The sequence below is a fragment of the Cataglyphis hispanica genome, chromosome 14 (assembly GCF_021464435.1).
Source record: "Cataglyphis hispanica isolate Lineage 1 chromosome 14, ULB_Chis1_1.0, whole genome shotgun sequence".
In the NCBI taxonomy this organism is placed as follows: domain Eukaryota; kingdom Metazoa; phylum Arthropoda; class Insecta; order Hymenoptera; family Formicidae; genus Cataglyphis; species Cataglyphis hispanica.
The window spans coordinates 4,589,586-4,611,969 of NC_065967.1; the positions used below are offsets into that span (position 1 = coordinate 4,589,586).

The window sequence follows — 22,384 nt, forward strand, 5'->3', positions numbered from 1 at the left end:
TAGAATTAATCAGAAATTAGAATCACGAAGAGAACGATATAAGATAATTTTTTCCAAAGATATGCGCGGTTAACTGTAGAGAAAATTATTAAGCCACAAAACGAAATTTATTCGTTATTCATATAATTCGCAAAATCGCGCACAAATCTTGAGTAAAAAGCGACTTTGGCATTTATAAGCAATTTTATCGTAATTAATAATAACGGTATATATATTATAGGGATTTTTTTCTGAACACTTACTATTAAGTGAAGGCGGTTTATCGCAAAAGCGGTTCGGAATGTCATTTGCTTTTTATGAGAAACAATTTTTTCTAATATAATATAAATAATTTGTGAATTTATAGAATATCTTTTTATATGAATCTAACATTTAAAACTTCTTAAGAGTTAATCAAATAAAAAATTGTAATAAATTAGAAATTATATATGTATAAAGAGGGATATTAAATTGAAAAATTAACACTATATATATTAGAATTAAATTGAATTAAAATTAAATTGGATATTAATTTAAAAAAAATTAAATTAAAAATTATATACAATTACAGACTTAATTGAGTTGAAATGTAAGTCGAAATGAAATATGAATTCTTAGAATTCTTTAGCGCATTATAATTAAAAAAAAAAAAATAAGTAGAATGTTGAACGTAATGTATTTTTTCGCGAGTATTTCGGCGTGGTTTAATCAAAATCAAAATTGGCAGCAGAATAGCTGCGTTTATAAGTTCCACGAGCTGGTTTAATATTTCGCTAAACTTACGCAAACACGCTGTGCCAAGCACAGCGAGTAATCGCATGTTGGCGATCGCTGCTAAAACATGCAGAGAATGTAAATGTTGTCGAATGCGAGTCATTCCATATGGCAAAAATTTTCATAATTCTTTTTAATTTTATCTCTCATGAATTTTTGTTTTCACGCTTTGATAAATATTATCACTAAAAAAGATTTCAATTTTTATAATGTATTTTTTTCCTCTAAAGGCATAACCATTAAAAAAAATAATATTTCTATTAAGTAAATCTATTTTTAATGATTATTTATAAGTGTATGTTTTCAGAAAATATATATAATATATTTCCGCGGAATCTATTTTTTTGATTATAGGAATAAATAACTAGATCCTTTTATATCATTAAAATATGTTATTTTCTCCAAATTCCCCAAATTCTTCTTCTTCTTCATAATCTTCCTCTTCTTCTTCTTCGTCTTCTTCTTCTTCTTCTTCTTCTTCTTCTTCTTCTACTTCTTCCTCGGCCGGCGCTAATAGTATCATATCCTCAACTCCCTCGGGGAAATATTCCGTTAACATTCCTTCTGCTTCCTCGTCAACCTCTGTCACGAAGTACGGCTCGATACTGGCAAAGGCTAGGAAAGCTTCTTCGTTGATCCTTCGAATTATCACCACGAACACCTCGTTGCCAGTTTTGTACTTCACCTTTCGTAAATATTTTTTTTTGCAAATTTTTTATCATGAATTGTGTCGTTAAATGACACAATCGAAAAAAAAAATATAATTGATCCTCCATTAATTTTATCGAAATTATAGTGTTATGTTACGACAGAAAAAGAATTATGTATATTATTTAATTCAGCAAGTTTTATCGGATTAGAGTTGTCAAATTACGGGAATTATAAAAGGAAGGTAGTGCACCTTGTTCTCGAAATCTTCGGGCGAGGACGTGAGGCGTCTCGCATAAGGCGGTTGATCGAACTCGAAGGCGCCAAATTGTTCAACAGCGGCGCCGTACGTTTCGTACGCATCTCTTACGACATTGAATTTCGACGCTTCGAATTTGAAGGCACACAATGGTGGAGGAGGTATCGGCTCCTCATAAGGATGAACCTTTTCCAGATGACCCGGAAACAGAGTCTTGAAGGCGTGAATTTTGCTTCTAGCCTGTGCGAGTAATATCCCGGTTGTCATGTGTTGTCAATATAAATAATATATATTATAATCACAATTTATAATAAATTTTCAATAAGAGTAATGTCTTCTTTTGAAAAAATTTTTTATCATAGATAATATAATTTGTATAAAAAATTATTTAAATTATTTAAATTAAAATTTAATTTTAATTGACTTTCAATTAATATATTCTCTGGCATCATACTTGAGGAGGTACCCAAACGGCGGGATGCACGCGCGGTATGTCATCCTCAATTTCCGGGTCCGGTTCGTGCACGTATATGTGTCTCTCGACGTAAGGCACATTGTCATACGTCGGTCTAGGCAGAGGCACACCGCCGACTCCAGTTTGTACAAGCGGAGGCGGCTGCGTCGTGATGATGCTGATGAGATAATTCTCGATGTCGTCGATCATTCGAGACGGGCATTTCATCGCATTGCGTTCCGTATTTTCGTATGGATACGGCACCGGCCAATCCGGATGCGGCGGTTTGCCTTTCAGCCTGAGCGCCATACATTTTCCATCGGTCAGTCCTGAAGAATCGTGCGCGCAATTTTTTATTTTTTTTTTATTTTTTTCTCTTTTATCTAATTTCGAAGTGAAAATGTTTCATAACACACGCGGATGCGATCAAATGTAGAGAATATGATCAATATTGCAGGCTAATACATTTTAGTGCAAGTCAATTGTCATGTCAAAGATCTAGTGGCTGTTCTCGTGAGTGCTTCGTTTACTGTAATGTACCTTTTATCAATTCCTCGGTGATGTCGACGTCGCTCTCGACAAACATCTTCTCGATCATGTCCTCGTTCAGCTGGACACGCAGCTCCTCTTGCACGTCGAAGCACTGTCTGAAGAGATCCTGCACGAGCTCCGAATACGGCGGACTCTGCAACTTGTCTCGCGGCCTGCCGCGCTCGTCCTTGAACACCCACGGATAAAACACCAGCACCGTTTTCTCGCATAGCTCGATCGCCATGTACGACATAAATCGCTCGTATCTTTCCAGCCTCTCGGCCTCTTCTTTCGCCTGTTTCTTCTCCTCCAGCGCTCGCCTTTTCACGGAGACAATTTTTGGCGTGAATACGCGCGAGTTCGCTTCCTTTTTTTTTTCGCAACCGCGAAAGTTTTATTAGTCTCGCGGCGACATTGCGGGTTCGTCTCGAGTGAAAATATCGCGGGCAGTAAAGATAGAAATTTAGAATACGCGTGACAAAGTTACCTAGTCGTTTTAAGTTCGCTTGCAAAACGTCAATGTTTAATCTCGCTAATCTGTGTCTCATTCAATTATCAAAATACATGATTTAATTAAGATGAAAGATTAAAAATTCCTGCCATTGCAAAATCGATTCCTTTTCAATCACCTGATAGCTTCCTTCTCCTGCCATCGAATCTCCTCCTCGGGGGCCCGTTCGCACACGCTCAGTCGCCACTTTGGTGTCTCCAAATGCTGAACTCTTTTTATCTCCTCTATCAACAGGTTCCGCAGACGCGGACAATGAGCGCCGAACATCAGGTTCGACATCTTACCGTCCTGCAGGAACATCCAAGTGGGCTCGCTTCGACCGTGAAACCTCACCAAGTCGTCGATGTCATCGTTTCGCGCGATCGCGTAATCCACCGCGTTGCCTACCTCGAACTTGATTTTCTTCAGGGTACTTACCATGGCCGCGCATGGTCCGCTCCAATCCGAGTATACGTCCACGACGATCAGACCCGTGCGACTCAATAACTGTTGCCATTCCTCGTTGGTGTTTATCTCGACCTGCAGAACTCCGGGCCCGGCTTTTTTCATGATATTTCACTGCAAATTATTTCGCCAAGAGACAAAAATATTCTCGCCAACCGCGTGAAGTGCCGCTCGAGAGACGAGCGCGAGATGAAGGATAATGCGAGTGTTGATAGCGATCTCTTTAAAACGATTCTTCAGGTGGACCAAAATTTCGGATTATTTATTTTTTCTTGTCTTAAATTTTATAATATTTAGATATGTAATTCTCAATGATACTATTATCATGCTCTTCACATAAAAAAGTTTTATATATTTTAAACAATAATTTTATTATATATTTTTATATATTATTTTAGAGATTTTAATTGGTTAAATAATTTTAAATGGTATTAAAATGAAGTTCTCTTTGTCGATAAAAATTTATCTAACGCATCATATCTCCATATGTATGTGTTTCTATAATGATTAATATGCCAAAATGACGGCTTCAGTTTCCTCGCATGTTTTGCAAGAGACGCAGTTGCGGATGCAAATTGGTCGGAAAAAACGACGCATGTTCCAGCGGCGCGCGAGATAACGAGCTCGAGATTGCTTCGCTCGAGGGTGAAGAGCACACCGACTTGTGTTTCTCGCGCACGTAAAGAGAGGCGAAAAGAGAGGAGCGTAGGAAAGAAGAGATCGGGGCCACCGATAGTGTCAGCGTCGGCTCCGCGCACTTATGACCACGGCGGCAACGTCGTTTAGGTTTACGTCCTTAATTCACGTCCAGCCGCGATAATTAGTCTCGGGCGAGATCGCGAGGCGTCTCTTGACACATCTCCAGCAGTCTCTCTCTTCCACAGAGAGGCCTCCGATATGAATCACGATGAGATCCACGCCGCTCGATCTTGATTGGTTTCGTAAAGAAAAAAGATTTCCGCCCGCATGTCGCGTTTATCAAATTAAACAAAATTTAATAAAAAAAAAAAAGAAAAAAGAAAAATAAGCGTTCTTGCTCGCTGATACGTAGAAAGGATATGAGAGCGATTCACATGGCGATCTCATGATTTCATCGTCGAAGTGACGATGACTCACGAGAAGTATCCGATCGGATCGGACGACGCGCTACTCATTCCGTTTCCAGAAATGCTCCCGCAGTTTCGCGGGAACCAACAGGCGCCGTTCGTTCGCCGCAACCGGAAGAGCGGCGAGATCTAAAGTGAAAAATTGCGACCGCAAGTTACGACGCTCATAGCGAGGATAATGGATGCGATAAAAATAGCGGCGAGGATGCCGCCGTGAGAGGATGTGATGGCTAATTGTTAATCTTGTAGGTGATCGCCACACGATGTCCTATTTTATATTATACAGAGTGCTTTGCATGTAACGCATTTTAGTATAATCAATTTTTTATTTCCTCTTAACTTTTTTTAAACAAAACATGAAATGTAATTTGAAAATTTATATTGCTACTTGTTTCAATGTTAATGTACTCTATTAAGTATCGAATGAAAAATCAGGAAATGCTAAGAATGTGATTTTGAATGAAACATCATAAATTAATCCAAAAATTTTAACTTTCAGTTATTTTTAAATAAATTTTAATTTAAAGATTTTAATTTAAAACAAACAAATATATTTCATATTAATTTCGTGTTCTTACGGAAAAAAAAAAAAATTTTGTATCTTTTGGTATTGCAATCATCATGGCGATCTTCGTAATATACAAATTGGTGTAATTCTTTTTTCTTCTCTTCAATCATATGTATTTCGTACATATTGCAACTTAAGCGATGTTAATTGAGGTCGTCACACGTGCCGTCAAATATTGCACCATCAATTTTCAATTCATTTCGCAACGTCTGATCTGATAACAAAACATAGTCCACCGTGTAATCGTGCTCGACGATCAAAAATCAAACTCGATTTTTCACAAGACAGCATATTTCAATCGTCCGAGTTGGTTTACCGATTCACAAGATTCCGGTTTGCTGACAAATCAGAACTGTGACTGAAATTTGTTGTGTTGTGAGAAAATGATTCTTGGGTCAATCGAGTTCATTCACGTGCAAGCAAAGCTGAAAAACGTAATAATGAATACTTGCACAATATTATAAATCGAAATTGCAGAATATAATCGTGTGAAGAAAAGTATATTTACCAAAAATATGAGAGCATTGAATTTTCATCCGATATCTCCTGCTAATAAAATATTTTAAAGTTGTTTTAAACAATTTATATTTCGCGACGAAAATCAAAATAGAATTTTATTTATAATTTTACACGTCGCGTATATGTATGTATATATTCTGATATATATTTTATCTTTTCACAAAAGGCTTTGATTTTTACATTCATGTTTGATTTTATTTAAATTAAATTCAGTTATTCCAATTCTATTATATTCAAATTAGACTTCCAATATTCTATGAAATTCAATTTTACTTAATTACTCGAATCAATAAATAATTGAATTAAATTGAAATTTATGTGCGCGAACTTAGCCCGCAGCAAAGTTTGCTTGCGTGTCCTCGAGCGCTGTCGTTCGTCAATTTCATTTCAACGTTAATGATTGCGAGCCGCGAGCGAAGAAATGCGTCTAAACGCGTCCATCAAGCTAACGATCGCGTCTTGTAGAAGCGTGTTTACGATCCCATTGAGCGCCGCATTGTTTCGCGGCCGCGATTGACCGCGGTGGCGGAAAAAAATCGTCGCCATGCACCGAGCGACGACGTCGTCGGCTCCTTATTATAGACAAAGAGAATGACAACGATGCCACGGAGAGTTGCTATAAAAGCAAATAGTCCGAGAAACGAGCCCAACGAGCCTTAACGACCGCGCATTTGCATCGTTCATTAAGATCGCCAGGAAAGTCTGGCGTCGGCCGGTTTCGCTCGACAAATGCACGCAAGATTAGACGAAAGTGACGCTTATATCTCGCAGTTTTCTTGCGCAATACCCGCTTTTCCGCGCTACTCGCGCTTCTCATCAAGCTTTGATGCTATCAATCCGCCGGTGGTATCTCGCATGCAAACATTATTAAAGTGCAAGACATATAAAATAGCTCTTGCTTAGAAAATTTATTAAAATTAAAATATAAAAATTAAATATCGAGAAAATTAAAAAAAAATAAAAAAAAGAAATAAAAAAAGAAATATAATATTATTGAATCGTACAAATTTTTTTCAAAGTATAATAATTTTTTATTTACTCATAAAATGCAAATCTTTTCAATTTTCTCGTCGCGTTCCACCGGCATATGTAAATTAATTCTATTAGCGTTACTTAATATCATTTCTTATTCAAAGGAATGCTTATGGAAACAATGAAATTATCAACTCTCTCGAATTGATTTTACAATATCGAGATCTTAAGAGAAATACTCACGTACTTTCGCAAAGACTTCGCAAAATGATTTATTTCGAGGTCATCCTGCTAATCTGTTAATAATGCATTCTTAAGTTACGGTGCTTACGTAACGAAATGTCTGGAAATTATAACTGGCGCCAAGTTAAGCGCACTCTCAAGATCAGCAAAGGATATTACGCACTATTACTAATAGACTGTCATACGTTTCCTGTATTTTTTTTCCATTCCCCGATCAATTTGAAATAGATCTTTGTTTAACAAAAATAATTAATATATATTAATATATGTTAATATGTATTAATATATTTATGTAGTTATTTATATATTTTATTATTCATATATATGTTTATTTATTTGCATGCTATCATACTTGCAAGAGTCCTATAAAAACGCGGATGTATTAGCCAATGCGTTCTCATTCATATACACATCCGGTTTGCTTTCTTTACCTCGGATCAACTTCATGGGAGAATTCTCGGTATTGATCTACGGAACCTGGAACTTTCCTCGTTCGTCAAGCAAGTACAAGATACAAATCGTGTTAAACGTGCATTGCATGATAATCACGGATGTGACTCACGGGAATGGCCATCATAAGAACCAGCAAAAGCATCGCGTTTAAATATTCTTAAAATATAGAACAATTTACGATAAGAAATAAAGCAATAAAGAAGTGTATTATATATTCTATAACCTTCTCATTTTGGCTTGTAAAATGTGCAACTCATTAAATTAATACATTAAATTAATCTGAACATTATTTAACGATGTTACACAATCCTACAAATATTAACCAAAAACGCGTACACAAAAAAATTCGCAAAAGGCACGTACTAGTTACAGGAATCACTTTTTGTCACGAGTAAGAGAAGAGAGACTTCATAACTCGCTCGTTAATTAACTGCCATCATTTGTCTAGCTAGAGAAACGAGGAAGAATAATGAGCATGCGTTGGGAAAGAGCGAAACAACGCTCCTGCGCCTTGATTAATTTGTAAGTTAAATGGTCGTGAGGGTTCAGCGAAACCTTGAGAAACAAAGGGATGATGGATACAAATCAGGTGTTTGAAAGGAGTAGGCGTTTCTTATTAAATGGAGGAAGAATAAATCTTCTCAGGTCTCTTGATAACGCATTTAAGATTTAAATTAGGTCAGATGTAATATTTTAATAATACTTTTTTCAGCTGTAGAATATTTAAAAAATTATTGACGCACGATGCATTTCAATATTATTTATTATATTGTTCAGATAAAGTGCCCATTTTTTAATTATGTGAAATTTTTAATTATATATTATTATTACAATCTGGTAATTTATTTTTAATTTGCTTTAATTTGATTATTATTTAATCAACGAGACCCTGTTATAGTGTTTTATCAATTCCAGGATTGGAATATGTCCATTATCTTATCCACGCACAATTATTATCGCGTCGACAAAGTACGCACCACTAATATGCTCCGGAAATAATTAATCCCGCGAAAGAATGTCGGCGGCTGCAACTGAAATTAATCGTACTCCTTATCAAGTTATTTGTCACTCGATCGCTATTCGTGATGTAAATTCCCCCGAGTATTTCTTACAATTGTAAATTTGTCAGAAAAATCAATGAAAAATATCATAAAAAGATTATCATAAAAAAAAATTATTTTAAGATTTAGCTTAAAAAAGAGGTTTAAAATTTTTGAACATTTTGAACATGGTTATCTAACAAAAATATTTTTTTAATATATATTTTCATTAAAGAGATTTTAATCGATATAATTGTATATGCAATATAACAATATATAATAATATTAATATAAATATATATATCTCTTTGTTAATATTTAATGAGGATATTTTTCATTAAAAAGTGATCAATAATTATTGATTCAATTTAGCAATAAATTTCATCGTTATTAATATATGGTGTGCTCCGGATGTACAATTTGTTTTTCTCCCGTTTCTAATCGCCTTACTCAACCATGACGCGCGCTTAAATGAGTTCGATATGTCGTGAAATTGTCCGGTCATTTATTATCTTCATGTCACCGCTTCATAACTTCATGCATATTCGATTATGATACGGGTGATCGATCTTAGATCGAGCGCATTTAACCCTCGAATTATTAACGCCAATAAAATATACGCGATTTACAAAATTTTAAGGATCTTTTATTTGTCCCCATTTTTGTCACGCATAATATTATTTATTAATCAATTAAGCAAAATTATAATCTTTACATATAGAAATGTCAAAAGTGTCGAAATGTTGAAGGAGAAAAATAATAAATAATAATATGTTTGAGCAAACAATGTGCTACGCATCGAGCATAATTCTAGATCGACTTCAAGATGTGCGTGAATGAGTATGAGTAAGACGATTTCCGCCTTTCAGCAAGGAAGAAGGGAGTATTAAGCGTAATGGTCGGAAACATCAATTCTCATTAGAGCGTAGGACACCGCATACCATCGCTGACACCCACCGGAGTGGCGGCGAATTGTTAAAAGATTATATAGAATGTAACGCGTGCGCGCTCATTAGCGTAAGGTCAGGGCGCAATGCAAGTATCATCGCACGCTCCTGAAATATTAATTCTACAGTTGCGTAGAACTTCGATGTCTCTAAATCACGACTAGAAAGAATATTTCAAGTGCAATAAAAAATATTAAATAAATTTTATTTATTTTTTTCTCTCCATTCTTCCATTCTTTATTATATATTTTTATTATAATTACATAAAATTTCTATTTTTCTAAAACCTCTAAATATAATAAATTTCCATATTTCATACGAGTTTAATACTAATAAAAATTACAATCAAAATTTTAGTTTCAAATACTTTTCAATTTAAAATCTAATTTAAATTTAATTTTATTTTCCAAAATTAAACTGATAAAAACTGATTTTATAACTATTGATTTTCAAATAAATTTGCTTGGTTAATCATTAATATATAAATTGATTTATTTATTATAAATATCATTAATATCACTATACATCTGTATTATTTTAATTTTAAATAATAGCTCCTAATAATATACACGAGTATCTAAAAATGTTTTTGGCACATACACATTGCACATGAAGTCTGCAATTACATACGTCGTGACTTGTTGCATCTATAATATGTAATCCGCGCAAAGTATTGCCAAGATTTTGCACAAGCTACAGATAACGATTTTCCTGTGCATCTCTCACGCGAGCAGATACGATGACAATAAGGATTAATAGATGATTAATTCCGTAAAAATATACTGCGATGATTAATGACGTGCGAGTTAAAGTCGACAATTAAGAGAATTTTAGACTGTTTTTTTATTTATCAGCACAATATGAATGCAATACAATAAAATTAAATATTGATTTAAATATCAAATAAAAATTTAGATATATTATCATTATTATTAGCAATATATTTAAAACATTACTATTATAGATAAATTAATTAAAATTATTATGTATTTAGACATAATTTAGGCTGACAAGTTCCTTTCGGAACTTACATTTGTAAATTAAAATATCCAAGTTTATGGATACTCAAGGAAATCTTCATTAATGTTTAAGGAAAGAGATAATTTTTCGATCGCAAGGTAGAAACTCGCAAGATTCTCGTGGGAATAGCGGGGTGATATACCGAGGTGTGGCGCCGGGCAAATTTATTAGCATTTCAATGGAAAATATTTACGCCTAAGCTCGCTAGACACGCATAATGCGTCTAAAGCCACGTGCAAGGACCAACGGCAATAAATAACACCTCGTGCTGTCTTATATCGAGAATGTACGAGCAAAGATTTTTTTTTTAAACAAAATTTCTCAACATAAAATACATAAATAAAAATATACAAATACAATACCCAAAATGAACATGGAAAAACTATTTTATCCATGAGAAAAAATTTTTATAAACATAAAATAGATTCTTAAATTGTCAAATAAATGTAAAATAGCGATAATTTATGTATAAGTTATTTTATATAACAAAGTTATTTTACATAAGAAAATAGTAATAAAATAATAAAAATAGTTATAAATAATAGTAATATAAATTATAAATGATCTTTTTCTCGCAATTATCTCGGATCAAAAACATAAAAAACTACTTTTCGAGGACGATGCGTTAAAAAAGATCGCACGTTACGATGACATCGCGACGCAATTTTATCGCCATCGCAGCTGCTGATGCATGTGCAACGCAACACGCACACACGTTGCGTGTAGTTCGCACGTACTTGAAACCGCGCCGTCACGGCGAGAATATCTTATCGCACACCGGTGAGATCTAACCGGACTGTTAATGCGAAAATTTCCTTTTACGAGAAACCGTAATTCGCTCTTCTCGCCAGAGAAAATGATTAGCAACGACGATGTTGTCACTGGTACATTCCTCGTTCCCCTTCCCTCTCCCCCTCCCCTCCCTCACCGTCACATCGCGCGCAGTAATTTTTCTCGCGGAAGGCTGTAACGATTGTTACAGATCTCATTACATGTGTGTGGTGCAACGATATATAGACAGACTTTTATCTTGCGTAAACATTCTCCGCTGTAAACGCCTCCTCGTCATCGTTCGCCGAATATTTGCGCGCATAAAAGTACGTGTACTTAATTATTGCAAGGGACCGAAAAAAATTTGTCGCAAAATATATATGACGTATCTAAGAATAATCCGGTTATCACATAACACGTGAAGAAATCCTCGAACGAGTTTCTTTTAATAAAAATATCATATATTAATAATTTTTAAATAATTAACGATGAAAACAAAGGAAAAATTTAAGTTAAAGAGAATACGAATAAAAAAAACATTATCCAATTAGAGAGGATCAATTAAATGTTTCAATAATATTTCGATTTTTAATTCTATTTGAAAAATATACGACGCTGAAAATAAAAAGTCGAATAATTGACCTCTGAAAATTTTCGACGTGAACTTACGAAACATTCTGTATTTTTGACAGGTAGTACCGTTCGTTTTGAAAGTGATTCATTCAAATCATTAATCGCTTCGTCTCTCGCTAATAAGAAGAATGTGCTTAGCTATCTTGAACAAATCGCGTTGATTTATGCAGACGCTTTTATGACCTCTCCGAAATAGTTGATAGAGACGTTTAGAGAAATACGAGGAAGTGATTCGAAAAAGTTTGCAAGTTTTAACGATTTCGGAGGATTTTAGATGCATTTTCCTTGAATTTTATGAAAAATCTCGGAATTGTTGGTAAACATATATTATCCGATCAAAAATTAAACATTTTATGATCAACGAAAAAAAAATCCTGTTCAAGTATTTTTTTCATCCCCCTTTTTAATTTATTTGAGAAGCTTATATTTGATTGTGATCGTTATATTTTTGACCGATGATCTTAATCTCAATAGATATTCGCGATAATAAAGTCTTCCATTCATGATAGATCTTTAACGCTAAAATGCGCGAGGAGATATATTTTTGCGATGAAAAATATGAACAATGTTACGAATATCGTCTGTGCGAGCGCTCCAGCTCATAAACTTTTCCATTAAATTGATTGATTGCATAATGCGGCAACAACAGCGCGATTGTTAACGCGGCGGGCTATGAATTATGACAGCGTTGCAAGCAATTTCAGCAAGTTTATACGCGGCCAAATCGAGGGCAGGCATCAATTTCGCCTTCGTGGAACGCGTTCCAATTGCAAGACAAACATGTTGCGCCCGCAATTGCGGGATCCTCCCGTTTGCGAATTGCAACACGATTTTAATCCTCGAGCGAACGACTCTTTCTCACGCGGTTACGTAAACGCGGATTACCCGAGCCCCCGTCTGTCAATAGGTATGTACCTTGCTCTAGATACTGCACCTCCGAACATTATGTGACACTTGTTTGTATATCTAATCTTAGTCATTAAAATATCTTCAAATAAATATTTTGTTCTACTTTAGAATATTATAAAGAATAATTGAACAATTGCGCGTGCTGTCACTCTTAATCCTGACACTGTTAGCAGCGCAGACATATATTGAACGTGATCATTAAAGGCTATAGCAATATATTTAAGTAATAATAATAACATTACGATTATCGTTGCACAAATTTATTTTTCACGGATATAAATAATTAGCATTATCTCAAATTTGATATAAAAAATTTTAGGATATCATCGATACTTTGTACATCCCGTTTGATGTCTTAAGCAAAATTCCAACTCGTATAAAATTCGCGACTGAATCGTACATATATATGTGTCCGCGTAGTAAGTTTTCGTCGCCTTAACTTGCCTTTTCTCGATAAAACGGACGTTTCATTCGACAACCTTTTAATCTCGTCTACGTGCAAACGCTTTAATGCCACGTTTTTAAACACAACGACGGTTCTCTCGTCTCTTTAGCGCGACGAAATTGCGAAACGTGTAATTTATAAGCGTGCCGCGGCATACGCGGTCCGTTGTTGTAGGTGGCTGCTTGTGTTGTATAATACCGTAGGTAAGCGGCAGAGAGCAACGGTACAACACCATTCAGCGAGGAGGAGTGGCCATCGTTCATTGTTGCTGCAACAATGCACCGACGTGTGTCGCGACGACGGCGAACTGTCCTTGCACCAGACGACCCGTGCGCGAAAAAAACGAAGACCAAAGTAAAAAAAAAAAGAAGAAGAAGAGGAGAATCTCTCCTCTCTCTGTACGTTAGTCTTAATCACGATGAACTTTCCGGCCACCCACTATATACGGCGGCCCGATTATGCGCCCGAATAACGCGCTTTCTTCGCCGAATAGCGTTGCGTAATCGGGACACGAGCGAGCGGGCCAAACGTCGCCAAGCGAGAGCGGTGCAACGAATGCATTATTACGAGGCACAATAAATCTCTTTCGTTCACGTAAGAAAGATGCCAGTAAACGCAAGAGTTAAGTGTAGGATTGGCCGGAAAGAAAAATCCGGTAAGTGAAAAAAAATAGTTAACCCCGATTTTTACTGTTCCTGATTTTATCAAATAAAATAAAGTAGCAAAAATTAAAAAAATAATTAATATATAATACTAAAATATACATATTTATATAAGCATGATGCAAAAAGATATCTTTATTTTAATTAAAAAGTTTTACTGATCGCTATAGTTTAAATGTTTAAATGTTTAAAAAATGAAATTAATATAATAATAAAATTTTTTTAAATTTAAATTAATATGTGAAATTTTTCAAACAGAAAGATATAAATGTAATTAAATTTTATCTTAATTTTTCGTCATTTTTTTTTTCTTAACAATACCGGTTTTTACTCACTGGCATAAATTGCATAAATTGCATTAGAAAAATTTGGAATTTTGCATCTCTGGTTAAATGATTATAAAAAATAACAAAAAGTATAACAAATTGATAGCGAATAGTGATTTATTCCTCAAGCGTGAAATAAAATCCACATCGCGAAATAAATAAGATTTAAAATTCAATACATTCACGAGAGATTGTCGATGTTTCGCTTGAAATTTTTGGAGTGGAAGTTTCGAGAGAGTCTCAATTGAAAATCTGATGTTATTAAACGCGTCACACAATTTCACTCGGGCTCTTGTCGCAATAATAGTCTCGCGTTCCGCTGTTATTGTTAGCACCTTCGGGTGATTTGAATTTTAATCTAGGAATAACAGCGCGCAGTCACAGGTAGATTTTTAGACGGAATGCGGCGTGCAGGTTTCGCGAATGCGCCTCTGCCTCGTTACATAACACGGCTCTCCTCTTCAAGGTTGGGCCGGCAGGCCTAGACCGGTGTTCCCGGGGCCGTGTTACGCTTTGGGAATTACCGCGCTCGTTAGCGTACGAGAACAAAGCCGAAGTCCGCGGGTACGTTAATGTTTCCGGTCTCGCCACGCCGTTATATCTTCCTTGTCCTCTTTCAGGAGACACGTGTTGATTTGAAACGATATTCTCGACAAAAAAAAAAACAACGAGCAGGAAACATGTCGAGTCGTTAACGCGAATTTATAACGCTGCGACCTATATACGCCTTTCATGGACAGATTTTTTTTCTTTTTTTTTTTTCATTTAGAAAAATACCACTTCGTTGGAATGTCAGGTAAAAAATGAATGGGTACAGTTATATAAGAAAAAACTTTTAAATTTTACTGAAAAAAAAATGTAACAAGTAATATTTTTTGAAAGGCTTGATATTTTTTTATTTATCTGGACATGTTTTTCCTTTAAAAAAACTGCTTAACGATAAAAAAAAATTGCGTTCGGATAACTTGAAATTATTTTAAAGTCATCAAAGTAGTACAAAATTATTTTTAAATGATCGCATAACATAAGATTCGAGTGAGAGAGAGAGAGAACAAGTCTTATATCATGGGTCAGCCTGTCGCTATTAAACGAGTGACACATGTAATATCCGTAATCGCGTCGTATTTACTGGCGCGAGCGAGTTCCTTCAAGGATCTTTAACTAACAATAAGTGGCACCTCGTATTAGACCACTTTGTATGCCATCTTTAACCATCATCTATTACGCGCATAATCCGACACGCTATGTCCGATCATGTACGCAAGGAATGCACGACTGGGCTATTGTTTAATTCCGAGGTATGTGGCGGCGATTCGATATCGTCGGTCGAACATTAGAATGCCGATGGTGCTGCTGTTTAAGCATAAAAGTTAAAAGCGAATCTCGTAATCATCATATTTGATGATGCAAGCGTCGATAATATTAAATAACACACTTTAATTATATTATTGCAGAGCAATATTATAGAATAATAAATAAAAATGTTAATAATTATTGCATTGTATATATTTATCCTCTTTACATTAAATTGCTACACTTTACCACCGCGATACTTTGAGACTAATAATAGCACACGTGACGCTGCCGATCAGCGAGTTGACAACAAAATCACCGCAAGCCAGTTAAATTACACTAGAATTGACGCGCGTGGTAAGAAATGAACGAACTAATGCAATTTAATGACAGATGTGTCGGGAAAGCGCGTCTCTCACACAATGGAGACATGTGAACGCCCACAGATTGATTCCGCGTGTGTAAATCAACATTTCTACGGGTCCCAGTTGGTAGTCTATAATTACCTCAATAATAATTATGGTAAAAAAAAAAAATGCCTACGAGAACGACGAGCAAGTCCATTACGAAGAGACGATCAATTTGATTGCCATCTCTCGCGGATTGCGAGTTTACGTAACCGCGAATTCTCACAGTGACACTGAAATGGCGAATTCAAAACCTGTGGTCCCACTAATTATTATGCATTTATTACGATGAAATAAATAACAACATAAAATATTTCGACGATCAATTATTAATTTTTAATTCTAAAAATTTTGTTTCCTAAAATATTAATATAGATGTATTAAAATGAGGGAAAAATCTGCTGAAAAAAATCAGAATTTCTAATAAAAGATGCTGTAATAAAAAAAATGTTATATAATGATTACTTAACGAATTATAATTTTTTTCTTATTAAAATAAACACAAACAACTAATGAACTTTTGAGAGTAAATTCATGTATTATCGCATTTGCTATATCATTTATCATTTTACCGTTTCCTTTGTTATATTGCTATTTAGATTTTTTGTTCTGCGTTTTATTGATTTCTCTTAAAATGTTGTCCCGCAAGCACTCGCGAAATATCGCACAAATCGCCTATCATTAATGTGCCTCGCAGCGCGTCGCGTATTTGAAATTACGCCATGTCGTACGTCGCGAATTATGGATCCTGAGGCCTGATCTTGCAGGCCGGTCACGACGCAAATAAACCGTACAAAGCTTTTCCGCAGACCGAGCCTAAGACTCGATTCCGAAATTTGACTTGCTAATAACACTTGCTCGCGACGGCCGGCTGGTTACCGCTGGTACATACGCAGCACCGGTACACTCGCGGACATGCCGGTGCTTTGCAAGTCTAATTCGAGCAACGCGCGCGCTTGCCCGCCGGTTATTAATTACAAAAAGTGCCGCCTTTCACGAACAGATTCGCGAGAAAGAATTGCAAATTTCCATTTTGGAAAATTCCTCGGGAAGAAGGTGCGTTAAGGGGATAAAAATCTTTTAACGACGAAAATAAACTCGAAAAATCTTCCTTCCTCGAAAACATTCCAGTCCACAGACTGGTATCATCATCAGGTATTATCATATTTTATCACATCGCTTGAAAATCGTGCGAATGATTCTCGTCCTGTATAAATAATCAGCTGGCGAGTGTAAACGCATCGCAAGACTTTACGAAAATAATCTCCAGTAACGTCGTCACGCGCGTTAATGTGCGTCAGAGAAAATTGCAAGAAGGCGGCATCACTTACAATTAGCGCGGCGAACAAATAAACGGACATTGTATCGATCGGGAAAATAAACATCACTGAATGCTTTATGAAGTTGCCTGCAATACTGCAGCCGGATCTTACGATCTCACAGCCGCATGGATAACCGACCAATCTTAATATTAAAAAAAAATTTTTTTAATGTCAGAATTCTCTTAAAAATTAAATAAAAATATATTTTTTTAGATGTTATAAAAACTTTTTAATTCTTAAAAAAAATTTTTCAAGACTTTTAATAATTTTGAAATGATATATATTTCCTAAAATATATGTATCAAAATATATTTAATAATTTTGAAATGATAGATAAATCCTAAAATTTCGCCGTAATATTTCAGAAGTAAGAACTGAAACAAACACTCACTATCGAAATATTTGAGTGGCAAAGCGAATATATTACCGGTTGCACATTCTCACACGCGTGCATTCGTTCACGCTTCGTAAAATGCCAATCGCTTTCTCGTACAGTTACTTTCATCGCACATACGATTATGATGGGTTTATCGAGATCTGACAACTACTGTTACAATGTTCTGTCGTACTATACGTATTCCATTATCCTATGCTCATTATTTATGTCAATTATTGTGTCTAATAACTCACGCGGTGTCCAACCGCGACCTGGATAGCACAGAAATGATTTATAACTCTAATGCTGCGAGAATCCAAGATAAACGTGACTATAGATTAATCGACTCGATTTTTGCATTCAATATGTGTATAAATTATAAACCTTTCTATCCGTTTGATAGTTAATGAAGATAAAATCTCTAGGGGCATTTTGTTCAGCTATAATTATATCTCATCATTTATCTTTTTTTTATCCCACTCTTTATAATTATAATTAAAATCTTTTTAAACACACATCTCCCTTTTTTCAAATTCTCTCTCTCTCTCTTTATTAAAATATTTTTAAAATAACAATAAGAAATTAATGATTATCTTTAAATGTTTGAAATATTCTCAAAAATACATGTAAGATTATAATAAATCAAAATTAATAAATCAAAATTAACAATAAACTAAAATGTTAAATCATAGATTTTGAACTTGTAGAGATTTTACAGCACGACCCCAATTCTCCCTTTACGACGCCGCAGACGCCGCGGTGTTGACGAAACGCTTTTGTAAGCGCGCCAGAAGCACCGTTTTTCCGTGATTATTTGGATTCTGGCGAACGACGTTTCTGCGTGAAGAGCACTACGTAAACACACTCCTCTAAAGAGCGGCTTCACGGCTTTAATGCTACGCGCAAATCCACTTCATGGAAGGATACGCAATCGAACGAGCCGGAAGAGAGAAAGACGCGTTAATGATGAACAATTAATCAAAGTGTTGCACGTGGAGAAAAAACATCGTAGATGCGGTGCTTTCAAAACACATTGCAAGAAAGTCACGAGAGATATTTATTGTCAATTATATTTTTCATTTTTTCAATAGAAAATCGATAAAAAAATGTCTTTGTAAATTCTATCATGTCTCTTTTTTAATTTAATTTACTGGAGAAAATATATTGACTAATTTTATTACATATCAAAGATTATATGGTTGCAATTATCTGGCTGTTCCGATTCTATGTCTTTTCTGTTCGTTATGATTCGAAAGCAGAGACACACGCTTGACACGGACTCGAATTTGATTGGCAGCGAGTGCAATTTCGAGTTTCCCTGTGACATTGTACAAACAGAATGATGAAATGGCAGACTGATGCCAAGAGCATCTTTATTCTTTGATTATTTCGAGCCTGGCATGCTCAAAAGATCGAACGCAATCAAGCTTTAAACTCTTCCGAGAATCCCCGACTGTCATGTCGTAAGAAACGCTTTTGGTTTTTATATTTAAGTGTTAATTGTATTACGCATGCGCGTTCTTATTATATTTTTATTTTTCAGTTAATGCAATAATATTAGATATCGAAGCTTTACCAGATTTTTTTTATATATATATATATATATATATATATATATATATATATATCCTGTATTCATTATTTATATCAATTTATATATAGAATAAAAATATTATAATAATATATAATAAAATATTATAATAATAATTATATGTAAAATATATATTTCACAATTAGTATTTTCAATAATTTTTCCTAATTTTTATTAACAACAGTATTGCTCGATTCTATAATTAAAACTACACAAGCCCTTAATGTACTTATTATTGATTTCAATTTTATTTATCGTCTCTGTCTATTTTTATTTGCTTTGCTTCTATTCGCGCAAGAGAGATGCACATCATCAGGCATATGGCTCCGCTTGTTTCGCAATGCACTGACGTCTTCTCAATAAGGCCACAGTCGTGCAATTTCCATTCCATATCCTGGCAGTAGGTAAGAAGGTATACATATACCGGAAACCCCGGCATGACGTCCAAACCGACAGTAAAGTCCACGTGACTGTTAAGCTTTACGTAACTGAGAGAAAGAGAGAGAGAGAGAGAAAAGCTAAAAAAAATTTGCATTGTACCTTATTGAATAATAAACGCACTAGCTAACAAATAGTTACTATTTAGAATATATTTGAATAAATTATAATTTAGATCAAATTATTTTCTTTATATGTTTTTCGTGTTATTGTATAAATTCTATTTCCTTTAAAAATTTATAATATATTTTAAATATTAATGTTTAAAAATAAAATGCAAAATGTTTTTCAAGAATGTGTTCCAAAGACACATTTACCTGTATTGATAGATAAAATGTAGAAAAAAAAGATTCCGAGCCTGACCCTTTTAAATAGACGAACCGTCTTTCCTCGTCGTGGGACGACGTCTATTTCAGAATCACTTTGACTCTCGAAATAAAACCCGTGATTCACGCCGCTGTATTTCATGTAAATGTTGCCGACAAAAACAGTATAGCAGTTAAAAAGTTTCTCTCATTAATCCAATTAAATCCAATTTTTTTTTTAAATTATTTTACGAAAATCTTATACATAAGTGTAATTTTACAATAGATTTAAAATTATTTTATAATTGTATAATATAAATTCATAACTTTATAACTATTTTTTAATAATTTATATTTTTTAGTAATTATAATTTTTAATATTACATTAAAGTCTGATATTAATTTTGTTCTAATAAAAGAGCACCGTTTTTTTTTTACATAAATAAAAAGTAAAACAGTAGCAATGATACCATTAGACAGAATAAATATCAACGAAACATCGATCAACCCTGATAATAAATCAAAGTCGGTTATGTGACGGCATAATTATCGAACATGATCGATGTGTCAGACGGAAAGAAATCGCTATCGATCGCAAATAAATTAATGTCAGCACGAATATCGATGAGAAACGAGATCATCCAAGAGCAGGATCTCGCTTCAGGACACGATTGCAATCGAATTTATTAAATCGACCGACTTGTAAATTTCGTATGCAAAAAAAAAAGACTAAAGAAACGAAACAGGATGAAATCGCACCGTCACGCACATTTGTATCAGTACGCACTTGCGCGTGCGTGACAGCAACATCATTTGAATAATCGTTATCAAGTAGAAGTGAGAAATCAAAATCCCTCACAGATAATTTTTAAATGTATTAATTTTCCAATCAATTTTATAAATGTTTTTGCAAATAACATAAATAAATAAAGAAGTCTTTCTTTCGTCAGGTAATTAAAAAATCGTAATTCTGAAATAATTATCTATGAAAAATTCTATAATTTAAATATCATAAATTACACACACGCGTTTTATTAATTTAGATTGGCTAGATGTGGCTAAAATTTCAATTTCCAATCGAACTATTCTCTCCTCTGATCTGAAATTTTTTCCATTCTTGAAGAAATCGAAAAAGGGAATACCATGTGGGCCGAAGGGAAATCCGAAAGATTGCCGGGCGCGGATTTACAACTGGTCGGCTGCGATCGCTTTAAATCACGTCCGGTCGCCCACGCGGGAGCGAGCGAGCGTATAACATGCGCGCGAGAGTGAAACGAAACGGTCGAGAGCACGATTTCATTCATGCGCGACCTAATTAAATTTCATTCAACGATCGGCACGAGCCTTCTCGCCGATACCTTATACCGTCAGCCTTTCAAACTGTCTGTCTGCCCTGTGAAACACGTATTGCGAGTCGACATGGTATTTCTCCGAACACGAGGCATAAAAAAGAAAACGTCACTTCTGTATCGGAAAGTCGCCGTTAATTGCTATTGAGAAGTATCTTAAAGCGTGAAAAATCGCTAAACAAAATGTTACTTCTATTAGTGACAAATATATTTCAAGAAGTCAATGTAATTTAATATTTAATATATTTGATTTAATATTATATGTTTTAATAAATTCGTAAAATCTTAAAATCCAATTTAAAGAATATTTATAATATAAGCAGCTCTCTCTTTAAGTTGAAAGCAACATATTAATGTGATGCAAAATTGGAGGGGCAAACAAAAAAATCATAAATTAAAAAAATTATACAATTATTAACACAAAAAATTAGTCAATTTTTTTATGTTTATTCGCGTGTAAATAACACAATGGCAATTGCAAGCCCTTCAAGATTACGAAGAGAAAAAGCGAATTACCGATTGCTCGATTGCGAAACTCGGGATCGATTATCAAAGAGATTGCATATCGACGAAGCGTGGCTAATCTTAATCGTCGATAATTATGTTTGCACGCGGGTTGATCGATTCTTATTGTTAGTTATTTGCTGGATACTCTTACCAACCGATCAGACAGCCATTGTGTATAATCGCAACACCTTAAGGGGAATCAATATTACTCGAGTGATTTGCATATACTATTACGGCCGCGTTCCCTCAAAAGAAAAAAGGATACATTCCAATCATTTAAAATAATTACTCATATGTATTTTTTCAATCGACTCCGCAATTTGTCGCTATTAGTGCTATTTGACGTTATTATATATTTCTCTCGCTATTTCCCTCGCTCAATTTCGCATACATTGATGAATATGTAGAAACTCAAACTCAAACTCACCATGATTAATCTTTGTACTCGCGAGGAAATGTTGCTAAATTGTAACTACATTGTAATATCGAAGGCAATTAGAGACTGAGCTTCTCGTTCGCGCATTGTTACGTAATTGTAATACCGGGATGTAGCAATCTGATTTATGCATCATTAATAACAAT

General features: G+C 34.7%; 2 protein-coding genes across 4 annotated transcripts in view; both read right to left on the reverse strand.

Annotated features, from left to right (window-relative positions):
• LOC126854679 (NAD(+) hydrolase sarm1-like) overlaps window positions 1–22,384 on the reverse strand; it is an 87,279-nt gene that overhangs the window by 50,852 nt on the left and 14,043 nt on the right. The gene's annotated exons all lie outside the window — the stretch shown is intronic.
• LOC126854698 (uncharacterized) lies at window positions 1,064–3,811 on the reverse strand. The gene is made up of 5 exons (XM_050601680.1): window positions 3,275–3,811; window positions 2,655–2,965; window positions 2,115–2,443; window positions 1,655–1,900; window positions 1,064–1,438 (listed from the first exon to the last, which is right to left on the reverse strand). Exons 1-5 carry the CDS (start codon window positions 3,703–3,705, stop codon window positions 1,136–1,138), a joined length of 1,620 nt encoding a protein of 539 aa, XP_050457637.1. The 5' UTR covers window positions 3,706–3,811; the 3' UTR covers window positions 1,064–1,135.

Coding starts and splice junctions, on each gene's coding strand:
- LOC126854698 (XM_050601680.1), bottom strand. CDS start 3,705: ATGAAAAAAGCCGGGCCCGGAGTTCTGCAGGTCGAGATAAACACCAAC. Junction 2,966..3,274: donor CAGGAGAAGGAAGCTATCAG/GTGATTGAAAAG, acceptor CTCCGTGAAAAG/GCGAGCGCTGGAGGAGAAGA. Junction 1,439..1,654: donor CCGAAGATTTCGAGAACAAG/GTGCACTACCTT, acceptor TATTTACGAAAG/GTGAAGTACAAAACTGGCAA.